We start from the raw sequence: 20,558 nt of genomic DNA, 5'->3' as shown, positions 1-20,558 counted from the left end.
GGCACTCATACAATACACATCTCTATGTTTGAGGACAAAATTTCACACACACGTCTTTTATTTGCCCCTACAGAAAAATTCAGATGCACAGCTAGTTCCTTCTTACAATAAAGCAATGCTCAATTAGCAATCACCTTATTTCTTTAACGACAAAATGGTGTCAACTTTGTGCAACTTGTGATCAAAAATAATTGAAGACCATTGGGTGATATCCACCAGAAGTAATATTAGACACAGGATTACTTACAAAACAAGCCATTGCCATAGAAAACTAAGTATTTCCCTTGGGAAAAAAAATGTAATATTTTATTATTAAACAAGTCAGGCAAAAGTCTAGATTTTCTCTAAGTGCAGAACGGATCAGAAAGGCTTCCACAGGGCCCCAACAGCAGAGGGATGTGATTCTTTGGACGGCTTTACGATGACATTCATAACCTCCTGGGTATTTTAGCTCTCTGAAGAAAATGTTCATTCAAAAGGCTAAATCATACAAAGCGTTTAATATCTTCAAATGGATGCCCAATAACAAACCTTTGTAACAAGAAGTGAGTCCTAGCACTACACTGTGTTTATCAAATACTTGAGTGAGCTACATTCAGAAATGACAGAGCAGCTTGCAGGTGCAGGGAGGTGCTTTGCACTGCCACAAAAGCAGCACGAGAGCTTTATGTACTCGGTGCCGAGCTGACGTTTACTTTTTGCAAGCCACGTATCTCTCGGCTACATTCTCCCAGTTGATGATATTCCAAATAGCTTTCAGGTAGTCAGGCCTGACGTTTTTATACTGGAGGTAATAAGCATGCTCCCACACGTCAATCCCCAGCAGTGGAACAAGACCTATTGGAAAGAAGGAGAAAAAGCAAAAACTATCAATTTCAATTTAAACGCTGCATCTTCTCAGTGTAACCTTTATCCTATGCATCCACAATTATCCTTTACAACATTCATATCCATTTTGCAGTTTCTTATATAAACAGGATATGTGATAAGAATAAATACCCTTATAAAGAGATTTTCAACTTGACTCTTTAGAAGGAAAATGTGATTAGTACTAAAAATAATTACTAGTAAAATAGACCTGAGAAAAATAAATTAACTACAGTATTTTATTTATTTTCTAATATATTCTTATTGCTTTCAGAGAGAAAGGAAGAGGGAGAAAGAGATAGAAACATCCATGATGAGAGAGAATCATGGATCGGCTGCCTCCTGCAAGTCCCCCACTGGGGATCGAGTCCACAACCCGGGCATGTGCTCTTGACCGGAATCAACCTTTCAGTTAGCAGGCTGATGCTCTATCCACTGAGCCAAACCACTAGGGCTAACTACAGTATTTTAATAGCTGTTCTTAAAATACCAACAGATCAATACAAGAGCCAGTTCTTAGGCGTCCTCACTGGGGGTCTCAGTAGGAGCATGTTGTTTGTGGGGTGACTGAGGACCCTCCAAAGGTCCTGAGTACTCAGGGAGGTGATGAGAAACCTGCCCTGCTCCCCAAGGCTGTTAGGCTTGGAGAATAAAAGTGTCTGAGATGCTAAAAGAACAAGTTAACAAGGAAAACTAAATAGGACTGAAGAGAGACACAGGAGGTGCGGCCAGGATCCACCAGGAAATCAAGCCTCTCCAGGTGGGTCCTTTCGGAGATAGGCCTGACTCCCTAAGCATGCCAGGCTCACAAATCTTTGCTGCTTTTACAAATTCTGTAGCATCTCACTTTCCCAGAGGAGCGGTGTAGGTTCTGGGAAATCTGAGTATGGCCAGGGAAGCGTCACGCAACCACGTCTTCGGATGTGCACGCAGGTGAAAAAGGCAGCTTTGGCTTCTTTACAGGGGAGGTCACAGCCCCAGCTAACTGCCGGGCGACGGGCTTCTTTCTCCGAAAGAGCTGCTATCCAATCTGGCTCAACATGAAAAAGGACTGGGTGAGCCCAGCCTGGCGCCTCCAAGCCAAATATTGTCGTATACCAAAACCCCTGGAGAGGCAGCGTCTGGAAATCAGTGTTCTCCTCCCAGTCTGACCACAAGTGCTCAGTCAAGAGTGGTCCAAGGTCTGAAAGCAGACGTCTTTTCCTCGTTCTTGTTGTTTATCTAATTTTAGTGCATATAATTATGGAAGCTGATATGAACTCACTATCAAATGAAGCAGTTTACGTTTAAGACATTTTTTGTTAATGTGTCTATTAAATTACACGTGCTTTTTACACATATACTAGAGGCCCGGTGTGGGAATCAGGCTAAAACCGGCTCTCCGACATCCCCCAAGGGGGTTCCAGATTGCAAGAGGGCGGTTCTTCGGTGATGCACCCTGGAATCAGGCTCCCTCCTCTCTGATTCTGAGTGTGTCACCCGAGAACCGTAGCTGCCAAGTCACCGCAGCTCAGCAGCTCCTGCATTGAGCATCTGCCCCCTAGTGGTCAGTGCGCATCATAGCTACTGTTCAGACAGTCGCTTAGGCTTTTATATATATAGACTAGAGGCCCAGTGCATGAAATTCGTGCACGGGGGGTGGGGTGGTCCCTCAGCCCAGCCTGCACCCTTTCCAATCTGGAACCCCTCGAGGGATATCCGACTGCCCACTAGGATCGGGCCTAAACAGGCAGTCGGATATCCCTCTCACAATCCAGGACTGCTGGCTCCCAACTGCTCGCCTGCCTGCCTTCCTGATTGCCCCTAACCGCTTCTGCCTGCCAGCCTGATCACCACCTAACCACTCCCTTGCCAGCCTGATTGATGCCTAACTGCTCCCCTGCAAGCCTGTTTGCCCCTAACTGCCCTCCCTGCAGACCTGGTCACCCCTAACTGCCCTCCCCTGCAGGCCTGGTCACCCCTAACTGCCCTCCCCTGCAGGCTTGGTCACCCCTAACTGCCCTCCCCTGCAGGCCTGGTCACCCCCAACTGCTCTCCCCTGCAGGCCTGGGTCCCCCCCATCTGCCCTTCCCTGTAGACCCGGTCACCCCCAACTTCCCTCCTCTGCTGGCCTGGTCAGCCCTAACTGCCTTCCCCTGCAGGCTTGATCGCCCCTAACTGCCCTCCCTTGCAGGCCTGGTACCTCCCAACTGCCCTCCCCTGCTGGCCATCTTGTGGCGGCCATCTTGTGTCCACATGGGGGCAGCCATCTTGTGTGTTTGTCAATTTGCATATTACTCTTTTATTAGATAGGATAGAGGCCTGGTGCATGGGTGCGGTCCAGCTGGTTTGCCCTGAAGGGTGTCCCGGATCAGTGTGGGGGTTCCCTTAGGGCGTGGGGTGGCCTGGGTGAGGGGCCTGTGGTGGTTTGCAGGCTGGCCACGCCCCTTGGTGACCCAAGCGGAGGCCCTGGTATCTGGGATTTATTTATCTTGTATAATTGAAACTTTGTAGCCTTGAGCAGAGCAAGCCTCCTGCTTGCTCCATGGCCGCAGCCATTTTTGTTGGGATTTATTTATCTTCTATAATTGAAACTTTGTAGCCTTGAGTGGAGGCCTGGGCCCACCAGGGTGTGTGGAAAGCTTGGCTTCCTCCATTGCTGGGGAAACCCAAGCCTCCTGCTCACTCCATGGCCGCAACCATCTTTGTTGGGTTAATTTGCATACTCACTCCTGATTGGCTGGGGGCGTGGCTTATGGTTAATTTGCATATTACTATTTTATTAGATAGGATATTTTTATTGATTTCAGAGAGTGAGAGGAAAGACAGAAACAGCAATGATGAGAATCATCGATCAGCTGCTACACGCCCCCTAATGGGGACAGAGCCCACAACTCAGGTACATGGCCTGACAGAGAGTCAAACTGTGACCTCCTGGTTCATAGGTCAACATTCATCCACTGAGGCACACCCAACCAGGCACATGTGCTTACTTTTTATAAGACTTAAGATTTCAAAATATCAACAACTTTTAAAGCACTTTTGCTTAATAGACTCTGGGTATCATCTGTTAAGATTTGCTCAAATAAATCCAGAGACTTATGATGGGCATGAACCCTGCTAGTTTTCTACATTCAAGTTAAATGCTTTATAGTGAACCATCTCCCCTGAATGATGGGTAACAATTTTCCAATCTAACCTGTTGTTCCTTGAAGGGGATCCTGGTTAGCACAAGCAGCAATCTGTAAGCGTCCTTGTTCCTTATTGAAACCAAGCCAACCCCAACCTGAGCCTTGAACACCAGCAGACACAGTGGTCAACTTCTCCTTAAACGTGGCGAAGGAACCGAAGTCACGTTTGATGGCTTCCAGCAATTCCCCTATTTAAAAAAAATCCAAAGATGGGGGGTAAGGACACATATGTAATAACTTAATCAATAAAGAAATTTTTAAAAATAAAATAAAAAATAAAAAAATCCAAAGAACACTCACAAATGAACAGCTGGCAATAACTACACTATTTTATTACATATATTAAATAAAATGTTCTTGTCATATGGCCCAGAAACAACTAGACAACACCATGGAGAAGACACAACAAAGCCCCGTGAGCCTCCACAACAGGGCATTACTCGGCCCCGGGGGCAGCAGCCCAGGTCTCACAATTCTAATTCACGTGTTTGTCACTGAAGCACTGCCGAGGGATTTCTCCCCTCACGGTGCTCCTGCCATCAGGAAAGAAAGAACAGTTCCCATCAGCCTTCTTTTCCCCACTCAGTAGAAAATTTTACTTTGACTTCTACCCTACCTATTCTGTCTGAATTTGGGACTAAAACGTTATGGCTGTTATATTTCTTCCCCAAGGCAGCCTAGATCTTTCCTATCTCAATGATATCATTTCAAAAAGTTATTTTCTCCCTTCTATTACTGAACTAAGGATACACTTGAAGAGCTATAGCCCTTTTATTCTGTGGCAATACAGAATATAATTCTAGACTGAGCACATCAACCAAATCAACTAGGCCAGTGGTCGGCAAACCGCGGCTCGTGAGCCACAAGCGGCTCGCGAGCCACGGTTTGCCGCTCTCTTGACTAATGAGTTTGCCGACCACTGTCATATACTACCCTTTACCTCTTTGCACACAATATGCCCCAATTGCCTAATCCTCACAGCTTCCAACTACACGGTAACATTTAGTCTAGTCCAGTGGTCGGCAAACTCATTAGTCAACAGAGCGGCAAACCCCGCGGTTTGCCGACCACTGAACTAGGCCAAAAAACATCACATCTCTGTTAAAAGGAATCGTCTGTCATAGCACATGAGGAATAAAGTGACACGGAAAACACCAAGTGGCAGGCAGTACCAACACCTGTTGACCGAATAGAGGTGTATCTGACACTCTGGTAACTCACAAAAACTCAACACTATTAAATCACAGTCTGAAGACCTAAGTCGCAAAAAATAAATTATCCAGCTTCTCATTCATCATTACTTCCTAATAAAATTGCTTATTTCAAGTGCCTAAGATGTCTTCTAGAACACAATTAAAACACACACACACACAAATTTAAGGTACATCCCAGAAGCCCAGAAACAAGGGAGGGAGCCATGTTCATGCATGCCCCACACCTTCCCTGGGGTGCGGGGGATAATTAAAGCCTCCACACACTGCACACGACCTCAGTGAACAAGGGGAGTGGCCCAGCCATCAGCTCTGTACTCCTTCTTCATTACCTAGGTTTTCTGGGACAAGGGACTTCTTCTCACTTAGGAAGAATAGTAAAATAATAGCAAAAAGCACTATTCTAAGTCCTTTACATATAGTAACTCATTTCATTCTCAAAACAGTCCAATTATTCTCCCCGTATCATATAGAGGAAGAAAGTAAGGTTCAGAATGGTTAAGTCTCTCACCCCAGGTCCTAGAGCTAATGAGTGAAAGCTTGTTTTTTCTAAAAACCATTTCTCAGTCTTTCCGTAATGTATACCGCAGGACATTTCAACCACAAGTCGGCACCGTATGTGGCACTGCGTGTATGTATATGGAATCTGAGGACACAACTCCCTGAATGCACTCTCCATTCTTACAAATGTCCCTTCGAAAGTCACTACAACTTGACTGCACTCCTTGCTATGAAATATATGCCATGATGATACCTCAGAGAAAATTAGGGTAGCATTACAAAAAACAACTAGTCAATCCTATCATGCACAAAATGTAGCTAAGCTAGCACCAATATACACCAACCTTTGGGTTCTCCGCCGCCATTAGGGCTCAGGTTTGTCCAGAAAATGCTATGATTGACATGGCCTCCACCGTTGAACTTCAGCGCAGGCTGAAGAGCTACCTGAGCTGTGACGTCACCTGAAATGTTAAAATGCAAATACATTTTTTTAAATGCTTACTTTTTCAGCCATCCTATATACTATTTTCTTCTTTGTAAAATGTCAGATAATTGGATCAGCTTCTCTGTAACATCCTATAGGTCCTAAAATTCTACAATTTCAGGATTCTACCAAAAAGGAACTTCCCAAAATTTCTTGTCCCAGTGGATTTTCAGGTGATTAGTAACATGCAGTAACAACCAGTAAGGCAGCAGGGTTAGCAAAACTAATAGAAAATCCACTCTGAGCTTCAAAGAACTCAGTTTTCTTGGATAGAAAAGGTTTGGGCAAATGAAATAATGAAGAACAAAGATAGAAAATGGAATGCTAAAATGTCTGGTTCCATATACTGACTATATGAAAATTTTCCACCTCGTTTCCTAAGTAGACAGCTATTCACTGGGAAATCTCTAAACGTTACATTAACAAGAAACACAACTTATTCAAACCTGAACTGCTGATTGTCAGCCCCAAGCTTACTCCTGCTGTGGCTTCCAGTCCGCATGCCAGCTGTCTCCTCAGGACATTCTGACAACTTGGTCCTCTTGGCCCTCCCTCCCCCCATCTCACCCACCAGCGTGTCCACCAGCAAGGCCTGCTCTCCCCTAACACACACGTGGACCAGCAGCATCCATCTCCCAGCAGCGCTCTGCCACCCTCAGCGCTCATCCCCCGCTTCCACATCTGCCCGGCAGCCTCGTCTCACCGCACGGCCAGAAGGCTCCTCTAGACCCGTGGTCGGCAAACTGCGGCTCGCGAGCCACATGCGGCTCTTTGGCCCCTTGAGTGTGGCTCTTCCACAAAATACCACGGCCTGGGCGAGTCTATTTTGAAGAAGTGGCGTTAGAAGAAGTTTACGTTTAAAAAATTTGGCTCTCAAAAGAAATTTCAATCGTTGTACTGTTGCTATTTGGCTCTGTTGACTAATGAGTTTGCCGACCACTGCTCTAGACCCCACCTCGATCTCGGCACTCCTCTAGCCAAACCCCTTCCCCAGGCTGCTCTTCTCAGAGCGAACCCCAGGTCCTTACAATCAGCTACAGAAATGCATGCCACGTGACCTCTAGCAGGGGTCCTCAAACTGCGGCCCGCGGGCCACATGCGGCCCGCGGAGGACATGTATCCGGCCCGCCGGGTGCCGCTGCCTGTCCTGCTTAGCAGACGACGCGTCCCGGGCCCGCAGTGCGCATAGGAATTTGTTCATAGTTTTTTTTTTTAAACTATAGTCCGGCCCTCCAACGGTCTGAGGGACAGTGAACTGGCCCCCTGTTTAAAAAGTTTGAGGACCTGCCGAAACCGGTTTGGCTCAGTGGATAGAGCATCAGCCTGTGGACTGAAAGGTCCCGGGTTCGATTCCGGTCAAGGGCATGTACCTTGGTTGCAAGCACATCCCCAGTGGGGGGTGTGCAGGAGGCAGCTGATCGATGTTTCTCTCTCATCGATGTTTCTAACTCTCTATCCCTCTCCCTTCCTCTCTGTAAAAAATCAATAAAATATATATTTAAAAAAAAAAAAAGGTTGAGGACCCCTGTTAGCGGCCCAGCTGCAGCCACACCGGCCTCCTCGCACTTACACGAGCTCAGCGCGCCCCCAGCTTAGGGCTCCCACAGCTTCCTGTGCGGGGACCCCGTCCCCGAGGCAGCCTCCTGCTTCATTCCCTCCTTTCTCCTCCAAGTTCCTACCGAACCAACAACTCCATCCGTGAAGCCATCTCTAACCACAGTAAATCTGGGCCATTCCTCTACTTTGTTTTCCTGCCCCTGCCATCCTACATATTTACTTGTTCATCCGTCTCCCCAAGAGAATGAAAGGACTTTCATGCACTGCTATGTCCCCGAGCCCATTATATTGCCTCATACATAGCAGGCGCTCAATCAATGTTTGTTGATTGACTAGATAATTGAATATATTGAGTGTAGTTTCTAAGGTAAAAAATTCTCTGGTATCTATAGCAAAGAATGACCGCTGTGTCTCAGCTGGTTGGAGGGTCGTCCCATACATACACCGAAGGGTCATGGTTTTGATTCCTGGTCGGGGCACATACCCAGGTTTCGGGTTCAATCCCCAGTCGGGGTACACGTCGGAGGCAGTTTCTCTCTCTCCATCTCTAAAATAAAATTAAAAAAAGAAACATATCCTTTTAAAAAAAAGTCATGTTTGGAAATTGTTTTTCTACCTTGCTTAATAAGTAGGCAAAATAAAGTATTTTTCCTATGCCTTCCAAAGCTACAGATGAACTGAACTCTCAGGAAAAATGGGAATTCCCTTACTAAACAAAGATTGATTCACAAGATACCAAGAGGCAAAATGAAGGACAGAAAAACCACTGAGCACTGCTCAGAGATTACCTAATAGAAAAAGTTCTCTACTTCTGTTCTTAGGGCAAACGCTAAGAACATATGTAAGAAATACTATTGTTCCCTTAAACAAGGCCAAATCTCCAGTTGCTTAGCAATAAGAGAGGAGGAGAGGACCACAGTTGATCTTTGAGAGTTTTTTTAAGATGCCGACATTTTGCTGTTATGTTTATAAAATGATTTTCTCACAGATCAGTGCCTCCCTTTAATAATTTTTCTTGGAAAGTCACCCTAAAAATAAATGTAAGTTATTAAATTATGTTTTATTAAGTCAACAGTAACTACATATTTCTAATGGCTAAGAAACATATTGAAAATTAGTTTAATAATTTCAGTCTCTTAAAGTGTAGTTCATCATTTTAAGAGAAATGGGGGGGCTTAGTATCTGCTTTTAACTTTTTAACTTAGTAACACTTTTCTGAAGTTCAACATTTTCTTTGGCTTCACTTCAGCTTTTTCCTTCTGTTAAACACAGTAAAAATTAAATATGTTTCTTTGAAAACTATGTTACTTACATGGGATGAGACTGATGATGTAATTTTACTTATACACCTTTAATCCCAAATTTCAAACCTGAAAATTCAGATCTTTAACGATTTTTAAAATATAACTTTTTAAATAAAAGAAAGGTCTGTGGCTACTTATTAATTTATGATCAATATAGAATATAATATAAAGCTTTCTTCCCAGTGGCTTTCATTAAAAAAGGGAAGCTTCAAGTGCACAAGAAAAGGAGTGAAAGGAAGCTGTTTTTAAAATATTGAGGAGACAGGTTCAGGAGTGTCAAGATGTTGTCACGTAGGAACTAGTTTCACAACTGGGATATTCCCCGGCCTCACTAGTACCACCTCCTTCCCGCATTTGTCATGTCCTAAATCACCCAAACTTTTCTCGTATTCAGAACCTTTTGCCATACTTGAGGTTTCTCTGTCTGTCAGAAGTAAACATTCCAGAATGTGGCAACTTCCTCTTGTTTTTGCTTAGCCCTTTACCTTGCACACAATCAGGCTGAAATACTACATTTTTCCACTAGATGCCCCCAGTCAACAACATGTCGCTGTCTAAAATAGACTCCACCAATTTCATCGCGCTAAAATTCAATAAAAACACGTATATTTAAGAAAAAACACACATTTTTTTTAACCGTGTAGCTCATGAAGCCTTAGCTGTAGTCTGGAAACACGACTGTCAATTACTTCCTCTGCAAACCACTGCTTAAACTCATAGGTCGGGCACATAACCAGGTTAGAGATGGAGATAAACTGCCTCCGACGTGTACCCCTTCTGGGAATAGGTTGAAAGATGTAATCGCTTTTTGTATAGAAACACTAAAACATAGTATTCCCATACACACCCCCAGACACAAAACAGAGTCCACATGCTACCTGTCAACCGGACTCTTTTAAAAATATAGTAACTCCATCTTATATTTTAATGGAATTCTAAATGTTAGTAAATACACGCCTTTTCAGTTTCCCACAAATGGGTATTTTCCTTGTGAATTTCAAGAACACTGGAGTGACTTAGTGAGCAGAGGAGCATCTCCTTACAGAGATGCGTCCTGTTTCCCATGAGCCAGTTTCTCCGGGTCCAGGGCAGGCCACCCGCACCTACCCACCGCCCGCACCCACACTCCGCCAGCACCTACCGTTGACCTGCACCTACCCTTCGCCCGCACCCACACTTCGCCAGCACCTACCTTGGCCCGCACCTACCCTTCGCCCGCACCCACACTTCGTCAGCACCTACCCTTGGCCAGCACCTACCTTAGCCCGCACCCACACTCCGCCAGCACCTACCGTTGGCCCGCACCTGCCCTTCGCCCGCACCTGCCCTTCGCCAGCACATACCCTTGGCCCGCACCTACCCTTCGCCCGCACCCACACTTCGCCAGCACCTACCCGGGCCCGCACTCACACTTCGCCAGCACCTACCTTGGCCCGCACCCACACTTCGCCAGCACCTACCCTTGGCCAGCGCCTCGTGGTACTTCTCCTCCGTGGCGTTCAGGTTGTTGACATAGGCCGCGTGGTGCTTGCTGTGGTGCAGCTGCATGATCTGGCCGGTGATGTGAGGCTCCAGGGCGCCATAGTCGTACGGCAGGTCGGGGAGGGTGTGCTTCCGCCGGGAGCCCAGGGTCCCCAGAGCTGGCACCAGCTCCCGGCTCGCGCTGGAGAGACAACAACCACAGACCGGTCGGCTCCCGCGGGCAGTCGCTTCCACGCGTCTGTCCGCGCAGACGAGGCTGCAGGCAGGCGGAGCCGCGGGCCTCTCCATAGTGCGCTCGCCCGCCCGCCCGCCAGCCACTTTCCTTGAAGCACCAACTCACGCAGCGGCCCTGCGCCTTGGCCGCACCTGAACGCGCTCCACGCACACCTGTCCGCAGGCAGGGCCGCCCGCCGCGTCCCGCGCCACCTGCGCCCGAAGGTGCCCTCCACCCGCCGCGGCCCCGCATCCGCCCGCCGTCCGTGCCGCCCCACCCCGGGGCCGAGACCGCGTCCCCTGCGCCGCGGCCCGGGCGCCTCACCCGCACGCCGCCCGGCACAACATGGTGACGCCGCCGCAGTCCTCGCCGCGCCGCGCTGACCGCTCGGGACGAACCAGTGAACGGGTGACCCGGGCCGCGCCGCAAGGACACCGCCGCCGGCCAGGCTCCGCCCCCTGCGCGCCAGGCTCCGCCCCCTGCACGCCGCTCCCACCCCGGGGGGTGCGCGGCCCCCGGACTCGCCCCGCCCGCGCCTCGCCCGCGCCCTGGGCCCAGGGAACGCGGGTAGGGAGACCTTAGAGTCCCTCCCCAGTGGACCGCGGGGCCGGGGGCACCCTGCCGTGCTGTCCGCCGTGCCGCCCAGGGGAAGGCCGCCTCCCGCCCCCCCCCCGGTGTCAGATGGTGCGGTCCACGCTCCGCCCGCGCCGGCGCCGCCCCGCGGGTCCGGGTGGAGGAGCGGGGTCCGAGGGTCTGGCGTGCGTCCCGCCCTTCCCTGGCGCAGCGTCGGGGCAACCCCGGGTCGGGTGACTTTACGGGAGGAAAGACTCGCGTTTCCCTGAACGGCCTTGGCGCCGCCCCAGCGCGTCCGCGGGGAAGGCGGGTCCTGGGCGCTGGGAAGCTGTAGGGCCTCCCCCCGACACCCCACGCACACACTGCCCCGAGGGGCCTTTCCTTCCGAAACCACTGACCTTGGGGCCTCCCCAGGCCTGAGCCAGGCCAAGGGCGGTTACTGAACACCAAGCGTGGGCCCGGGGCTGCGGTGCAGGGTTTGCATACGTTTACCTTTATTTCACCCGGATAGGCGTCCTGACTCCAGGCTGCAGTTAAAGCTTCCCTGAAGCTGAGCAGGTTGTCCTGGTCACACAGTTAATAGTAAAAGAGTCAAGATTAGAACTCAAAGTTCATACTCGAGTACTAAGTCCTATCCGTCAAGTCTTGAGTATTTGTTAGGAGTGACTTCCATGGACCACTAACCGCTGGGAGAACAGGGAAGTGGGCAGGAGCCCGGGCGGCGGGCCTCCGGGGTTGAGCGTGGACCTATGAACCGGGAGGTCACGGTTCCATTCCTCGGCAGGGCACATGCCCCGGTTGCGGACTTGATGTCTAGTGTGGGGCGTGCAGGAGGCAGCCGCTCATTGATTCTTCCTCTCCATTCCTCTCTGAAATCAATCAATCAATCAAAAAATGTGAGCAGGAGCCGGGTAGAGGGGATTAATGGGGGGAATTGGGGGACATCTATAATACTTTCAACAATAAAGATAAATTAACAAAACAAAACAAAAAGAAATACAGCAGAGGATTCTTTCCTACAGTATCTAGTAGTCTAATAAGCTGTAAGGATCAAATGCTTTCTTAACAATTAAAAACAAATCCTGAGTTGTGTGAATATAGAAGTTGGGACAGCTTTACACTGTTTTTGGCCTGAGTGGGGCCCTTATTGAACAGAATAATATAAAAGGAAACAGATAGGTGCTTAATAAAGAACTTCAGCCCTCCCGGCAGGATGGCAGAGGTGGGGGTGCGTGGTGAGGGGGAGCTGGAATGACTCTGGGCTGCTGCATCTTTCTCCCCAGGATCTCGCAGCTTTGGATATTACCAAATTGATGCCACTTTCACAGGAAGTTAGCAGACGAGCCATTTATTAATATCGACAGTTAATATCAATACAATTGCTCATGTAGCTCATGGGAAATCCACATTTGTAAAGCTGTTTCTGGGGCTCACACTGTCGGGTTAAAAAATGGACTAGAAAGAAATATTATAGTCAAGCTTGGATAACCAATGCTAAGGTTTGTAAACTTGATGACTCAGGTTGTCCTCCTCCAGAACGTTACAGATCCCATGGATGTAGTACACCTGATGAGTTTCCTACAGACACTCCAGGGACCAAAGGCAACTTCACATCAGCCGGACATGTTTCCTTTGTCGATGTCCTGGCCACGATATATTTTTTAAATATATTTTTATTAATTTCAGAGAGGACGGAAGAGGGGGAGAGAGAGAATCATTGATCTGTCGTCTCTGCACACCCCCTCCTGGGGATTGAGCCTGCAACCCAGGCATGTGCCCTGACCAGGAATCGAAGTGTGACCTCCTGGTTCATAAGTCGCTGCTCAACCACTGAGCCACACTGGCCTGGCTTGGCCACGATATTTTGAATGCTGAACCGTGCAGCAGTGATGGAGGCAGCTCTTCTCTTGGTAGCTGGTCATGCGTCTTGTCCTCAGCCTCAGACTTCTGAACACCGGGCTGCTATAGAAATCATGAAACTAAGGCATATTTGGATTCTACAAAATAAAATTGATGTGGTAAAAGAAAGCCTGCCTAAAGAACAGTGTGGACAGATCCTTGCATTTGTACAAGATACCGCAGAACCGTGGTCGGCAAACTGCGGCTCGCGAGCCACATGCGGCTCTCTGGCCCCTTGAGTGTGGCTCTTCCACAAAATACCACGGCCTGGGTGAGTCTATTTTGAAGAAGTGGCATTAGAAGAAGTTTAAGTTTAAAAAATTTGGCTCTCAAAAGAAATTTCAATCGTTGTCCTGTTGATATTTGGCTCTGTGGACTAATGAGTTTGCCGACCACTGCCGTGGAAGAAGGAGCTCCTGTTATTCCAATTTCTGCTCAGCTTGAAATACGTATTGTTACTAGCTCCTTTGATGTCAACACACGTGGCTATACAGCTGATGACCTTAAGGGGGTGTAGCTGGTGGTAGTGTTCTAAAAGCAGTACTAAAGGTGGGCCAGGAGGTAGAAGTCAGACCTGGTATTGTTTCCGTAGATAGTGAAGGAAAACTCACGCGTAAACCAATGTTTTCCCAAAACTGTGTCACTGTTTGCAGAACATAACGATCTTCAGGACGCTGCTCCAGAAGCTCTTACGGGAATTGGAACAAAAATTGACCCCACTTTGTGGCGGGCTAACCGATGGTGGGGCAGGTGCTTGGTGCAGGTGGAGCGTCACCTGAGACCTTCACAGAATTAGAAATCTGTTTCCTGTTTAGACGGCTTCTAGGTGTGCGCGCTGAAGGAGACAAAAAAGCAGCAATGGCGCAAAAGCTGTCTGAGAATGAAGTGCTCGTGATGAACTAGATAGGATCCCTTCAAATGGAGAAGTTCATGCAGTCAAGGCCGATTTGGGGCAAAATCATTTAGACTTAATCCTTGTCCACAGAAGTAGGAGAAAAAGTTGCCCTTCGCCGAAGAGTTGAGAAACACTGGTGTTTAATTGGATGGGGTCAAATAAGAAGAGTGATGATTGCCCTAGCCAGCTTGGCTCAGTGGATAGAGCTTCAGCCTGTGGACTGAAGAGTCGCGAGTTTGATTCCGGTCAAAGGCACATGCCTGGGTTGCGGGCTCCGTCCCTAGTAGGGGGCGTGCAGGAGGCAGCAAGTCAATGATTCTCTCTCATCATTGATGTTTCCATCTCTCCCTCTCCCTTCCTCTCTGAAATCAATAAAAATATATGAAAAGAAAAAAAAGAGTGATGATCAAGCCAACAGTAGATGATGGCTGAAAATTTTGAATGAAGTCAGGTTTTCTCTTAAACAGGGTATATTTTCAAAGCAATGCTGGGGAATGACTCTCACAGCTCATTACCTTAATAGTAGCTGCTATTTTCATGTTTTGGTGATGAAAATGTAATCTCCAGTACTTAAAATAGTGTCTACAATAAATGCAAAAGTTGGCATAACGTTGGATTGAATCCACCAGAAGGTAATTACTTCCAAATAATGTCTAACATAACCATGCAGGTTTGAAGTGAAACGATTTTCTACAACCAGCTCCTGCCGAAGCGTGCGTACCACAGGACCTGTTCGCAATAACGTTTTTCTTCTCATTTTCATCCTTCAGTTTGGAGTCGCTCCGGGCTTGAAAGGATCGTTATGCCAATAAAAACCTGAAGACACAAATTCTTAGACCATCTTCCCTCTGCCTCATATTTTATGTTTCCTTATCTTCGCAATTTTGAGTGAAAAGAAATTAGTAGATTCAAATAAAATTATGCTTTAAAGCATGAAAACACAAAGAATTTCAGTTATTTTCTTCCACCTCCTTCACAACCTTCTGCCCCCCGCCTCCCCACACCCCTCCCCCGTCTCTACCTACCCCCAAGGATGACTAGGCTTTGGATTGGGGGAATAGCAAGGGGAAGCACCCGACATGACTTCCCGGCAAGAAGCCGGGCTTGCTGGCAGTCAGGAGAATGTAACCAAGGGTGTGGGTGGGTGAAGGAGGAAACTCGGGTTGAAAGCAGATGATGGATGTCCTGAAAACAAACACAAGGTTGGTTACAGGACATTGAGAAGCATTTTAGCTGAAGTGAAACACAACAAAAGTACTTTGTCAGGCCCTGGACAGTGTTGCTCAGTAGTTAGATTCCGTTCCCAGTCAAGGGCACATACTTGGGTGGGAGGTTGGATCCCCAACCCAGTCTGGGCGAGTGCAGGAGGCAAACCATCAATGTGTCTCTCTCACATTGATGTTTCTCCCTCCCTCCCTTCCATTCTCTCTAAAAATCACTGGGGGGTGGGGAGAGCAGTTTTTCTGGCATTGGCATCAGGAGGCGCAGGCGAGTTAAGAAGCTGTTGCATGAATCCTCCTCGTATGCAGTACCAAGGGCCAGGGCAGGGTACCAGCTCTGAGAACTGGAAGAAAAAGCGATGCTGAGGGATGGAACAACAGGGTTCAGGGGTAGCTCAGTCACTGATAAAAGGACTTGACCTCCTGAGAATATCGCTGAGACAGCCCAGGCAGACCGCACCCAGGTGCTTCTTGTGTGTTCAGATGATGACACTTGGAGACTTAAGTTGACCCCCAGGACGTGTCTTTTTTAAACTTTTTATTTAAGTATCGTTTGTATACCATTGTGTGTGTGTGTTTAATATGTTTTTATTGATTTTTAGAAAGAGAGGAAGAGAGAGGGGAGAGAGAGAGAGAGACATCAATGATGAGAGAGAAACGTAGATCAGCTGCCTCCTGCATACCCGCTACGAGCCCGAAACCCAGGCATGTGCCCTGACAGGGAATTGAGCCAGTAACCTCTCGGTTCATGGGTTGACGCTCAACCACTAAGCACACGAGCCAAGCAGCTGGTATACAATCTTATATTGGTTATATTAGTTTCAGGTGTACAATATAGTGCTTTGACATTTTTATACCTTACAATGTGATCACCCCACTAATAATAGTATATTATTATATTATATTATATTATATTATATTATATTATATTATATTATATTACATTATTATATTATTGACTATATTCCCCTACCCCTTTCACATTTTTATTCAGTCATTTCATTTGCAAGAGAGGAGGAATATACAAACTGGATATTCTGATTTGCTCAGGTATCAGATAAGATATGATGATACCAGAATGTGACAAAGGAGTTGAGCGCATAATAGGTAATTACAGTCAGTAAGATGGGATATGAGCTATGAAAGGGATGAAGTACAGTAGAAAGAAGGTAAGATCAACAGTTTAGATGTACCTTATTGTGTTCAAGTATTGTTGAAACCAGAATGAGAGAGAGAGAGCTGGTGAAAATATTTAAAAAACACATTGGAGATAATCACCAGGTATAGAATATCAATTACTACCCTGGCCAGTGTGCTAAGTGGTTAGAGCATCAGCCCACACACCACAGGGTCATGGGTTTGATTCATTCCCAGTCAAGGGCACATACCTGGGTTGCAGGTTCAATGCCCAGCCCCAGTCAGGGCCCGTGTGGGAGGCAACCAATTGATGTGTCTCTTTCACATTGATATCTCTCTCTCTCTCTCCTTCTCTCTCTCTCTCTCCTCCCTCCCTTCCACTCTCTCTAAAAATCAATGGAAAAAAAATATCCTCAGGTGAGGATTAACAAAAAAAATTAGAATACTGATTAACTCTAAAAAGAGTGTGGGAAATGCTGTTGAGGTGGAATAGAAGTGCGATTTAATTTATTTTTGTTTTCAGTTACAGTTGACGTTCAATATTACTTTATATTAGTTTCAAGTAAGACATTTGTAAAAAAAGGGTCTAGTCCCCACCTGGCACCATACATAGTTATTACAAAGGACATGCCCTTTAGAACACGCAACAAAGATTGGGGAGTGGGAAGTGACAATAACCGTCAAGCAGGAGTGTCCCCAACATAATATCTGACATCAGCTACATCCTTCCAGAAGACACCCCCAACGATGGGACTATCTGAGGTTGAGACCAAGGGTCTGGGGGGCATGGGAGGTAATGAGAAGAAAGTTCCTTACATCCTCTGTCTACCACATCCAAAGTACCTTTCCTTTTTATGTGGCCACTGTAAGCCGTTCTCATTCAATTAGCCCAGGGACCTAGGCAGACGTACAGTTCACTGGGGTCTGTCCCAAATTCCTCTAGCCAGCTCAGGAGTCATCTGCCACATCAGGGCCCCATGACTGTAGATTTCCCTTGGATAAACTTCTGAAGGCTACTTCACAGCCATCCTCAGACCCACCACAATCTAGACCAGGGGTGGGCAAACTTTTTGACTCGAGGGCCACAATGGGTTCTTAAACTGGACCGGAGGGCCGGAACAAAAGCATGGATGGAGTGTTTGCGTGAACTAATATAAATTCAAAGTAAAGGAGCGGAGGGGAGAGCAAGAGAACCGGATAGAACAGCCGGATCCAGCCCGCGGGCCGTAGTTTGCCCAAGGCTGGCTAGACCAACACATTGGTTGGAGGAGGCAAAATGTGGGTTCAGGGAAATCGTGTTGAGCCAGTTATTAATTGCATTCATATGCTAATGACAGAGATCCGGCCACAGTATGTCACACACAGAAGAGTGTGTTCCCTCGTGTGAAAGGGCCCCGGAGGAGGCAGGCCAGGGCTGGGATGACAGCGTCATCAGGGACTCGGGCTCCTCTGGCCTCAGGGTTGCCCCACGATCCATGATAGCTCCTACAGTGCCAGCCATCTCACCTCCTTTCCCTGAACAGGGAAGGGCAGAGGTTGGGCCCCAGCTGTCTCCCTTTTAAGGATCCTTTGTGGTAGGCTCACCCAACAAATTCCACTCAGAATTTAGGTACCAGGCTACACCCAGCTACAGAGGATGCTGGAAAACATAGTCATTTAGCTATGCCCAAAAAAAGTGGAATTCTGTAACTAAAGGGAAATTAAGTAATGGCTTGGAAAATACAGTCTCTGCCACATATCCTCCTACAAGGCAGTATTTCCACATACTTGGATATGAATTCTGACCATTCATGGAATAATCTTAGCCTCTCTCTCTCTCTCTCTCTTCCTTTTCAACCTTTGTATCACAAATCTTACCCAGGTAGGAATCTAAGTGAAAATAGCAACTTTCCCTTTGTATAACTGGGGTTGTTAATAGGACCGACAGTAGCACTTAAATTGCTAAAATAAAAGTAGTGATCCAGCCCAGCTGGTGTGGCTCAGTGGTTGAGCATCGACCTATGAACCAGGAGGTTACGGTTCAATTCCCCGTCAGGGCACGTGCCCTGGTTGCAAGCTCCATCCCCAAGATAGGGTGTGCAGGAGGCAGGTGATCAATGATTCTCCCTGATCATTGCTGTTTCTCTCTCTCTCCCTCTCCCTTCCTCTCTGAAATCAATAAAAATATATTTTTTAAAAAATCAGTGATCCAGGCTAAAAGAGAAAGTGATGATAGAGAAGTAGCCCTAGCCAGTTTGGCTCAGTGGATAGAGCTTTGGCCTCCAGACTGAAGGGTCCCGGATTCAATTCCAGTCAAGGGCACATGCCTGGATTGGGGGCTCCATCCCCAGTGGGGGGTATGCAGGAAGCAGCCGATCAATGATTCTCTCATCATTGATGATTCTATCTCTCTTTCCCTCTCCCTTCCTCTCAGATTAAAATCTTACCTAATAATAGACAAATATGTAAATTGACCGTACCTCCTCCACGCCCACAGCCAATCAGAATGAGTATACAAATTAGAAGGCCAAAGATGGCAGCAGCCCAGCTGCTCCAGGCGGCAAGTGGCCAGGCGGGGCATGACGCCTGCTATGAGAGGGAGGGCGGGGTGGCGGGGGCAGGGGGGGAATCTACAGGAGCGGAGTGCTGCAGCGAAGACAAGACTGCGGACTCTGGAGTCTGCAGCAAAGACGAAGACGGCAGACTCTGGCCGGGGCAAAGGCCTGGGTCCCGGGTGCTGGAGGAAAACCGGTGCTGGAAGCTAAGGGAAGGAAGGACTATTGCACAAATCTCTTCATGCAATGGGCCTCTAGTAATATAATAAATTCTTTTAGAGAAGTATATCATTAACAAAGGGTTCAAAGTGAGCTTCCCCCCCCCACCCCCCACCCCCGTCATCGTCAGGCTCATTATAATCAGATTGCATCCTCAAAGAACACATTAACTACTAGAAAGGGAAGTACTATGTAAACTAACTGATTTTTTAAAAAAGAGCTTAAAAAGGAAAAAGTTATTTTAATGAAAGCTAAGTGGAATGTTCAATAAAGGTGAGCCACTAAAAATAATGGCTGTTCAAACAGATGTGGGCAGAAAAATGTGTAAGACTGGGAAAATCACTCAACAGCTGAAGGATCAGATTCTTGACAGGTGTCATTAAATTCCCGCTCCACTTCAGAAACTTGAAAATGAAAATCACAGACAGTGCATTAGTCATGTGGTGATCTGTAGGTCCAATAATTTCCTGCCTCTTCATCGGAAAAGCATTTAAAGAATATGCGTTTGTATGTTTTAAGTTAAAATGCATTGTTTAAGGTAAGCATGTGACATTTTACTTTGACTTCAACTTTGATCACATGGAATAAAAAGCCTTCATCTTTCAGTGCTAAGAACAAATATCTCCGAGTACACTCTGGAAGCTATGTTTATTTTTTTTTTTTTAAATAAATCTTTATTCAGATTATTACAATTATTTCTCCTTTTTTCCCCCATAGTTCCCCTCCAGCCATTTCCCACCCCACCTTCTGCCCTTACCTACCCCCCACTGTCCTCATCCATAGGTGTATGATTTTTGTCCAGTCTCTTTATGAACCCCCCCATACCCCTTTCCCCCTGAGAATTATCAGTCCACTCCCTTTCTATGCCCCTGATTCTATTGTATTCACCAGATTATTCTGTTCCTCAGGTTTTTAATTCACTTGATTTTTAGGTTCACTTGTTGATAGATATGTATATGTTGTTCATAATTTTTATCTTTCCTTTTTTCTTCTTCCTCTTCTTTAAGAATACCTTTCAGCATTTCATATAATACTGGTTTGGTGGTGATGAACTCCTTTAGCTTTTTCTTGTCTGTGAAACTCTTTATCTGCCCTTCAATTCTGAATGATAGCTTTGCTGGGTAGAGTAATCTTGGTTGTAGGTTCTTGCTATTCATCACATTGAAAATTTCTTGCCACTCCCGTCTGGCCTGCATAGTTTCCGTTGAAAAGTCAGCTGACAGTCGTATGGGTGCTCCCCTGTAGGTAACTAACTGTTTTTCTCTTGCTGCTTTTAATATTCTCTCTTTGT

The 20,558-nt window shown here is 46.9% G+C and overlaps 1 protein-coding gene and 2 pseudogenes across 3 annotated transcripts; 2 read left to right on the top strand and 1 right to left on the bottom strand.

The window, feature by feature from the left end:
• Positions 1-284: 284 nt before the first annotated feature.
• SOD2 (superoxide dismutase 2) lies at positions 285-11,273 on the bottom strand. The gene is made up of 5 exons (XM_080663623.1): positions 11,115-11,273; positions 10,555-10,757; positions 6,094-6,210; positions 4,046-4,225; positions 285-837 (listed from the first exon to the last, which is right to left on the bottom strand). The coding sequence occupies exons 1-5, from the start codon at positions 11,135-11,137 to the stop codon at positions 692-694; spliced, it is 669 nt and encodes a 222-aa protein (XP_080519749.1). The 5' UTR covers positions 11,138-11,273; the 3' UTR covers positions 285-691.
• LOC308245988 (eukaryotic translation initiation factor 2 subunit 3, Y-linked-like) lies at positions 11,136-13,501 on the top strand (annotated as a pseudogene). The gene is made up of 3 exons: positions 11,136-11,238; positions 12,604-13,030; positions 13,230-13,501. The product of its transcript is annotated as a eukaryotic translation initiation factor 2 subunit 3, Y-linked-like (transcript).
• A 140-nt stretch (positions 13,502-13,641) lies between these two features.
• Positions 13,642-14,381, top strand: LOC308245987 (eukaryotic translation initiation factor 2 subunit 3, Y-linked-like; annotated as a pseudogene). The gene has a single exon. The product of its transcript is annotated as a eukaryotic translation initiation factor 2 subunit 3, Y-linked-like (transcript).
• Positions 14,382-20,558: the final 6,177 nt, after the last annotated feature.

The sequence above is a fragment of the Plecotus auritus genome (assembly GCF_963455305.1).
Source record: "Plecotus auritus genome assembly, chromosome: 4".
Taxonomy (NCBI): Eukaryota; Metazoa; Chordata; class Mammalia; order Chiroptera; family Vespertilionidae; genus Plecotus; species Plecotus auritus.
Note: the sequence above shows the minus strand (reverse complement) of the source record. Positions and strands in the feature narration are given on the sequence as shown.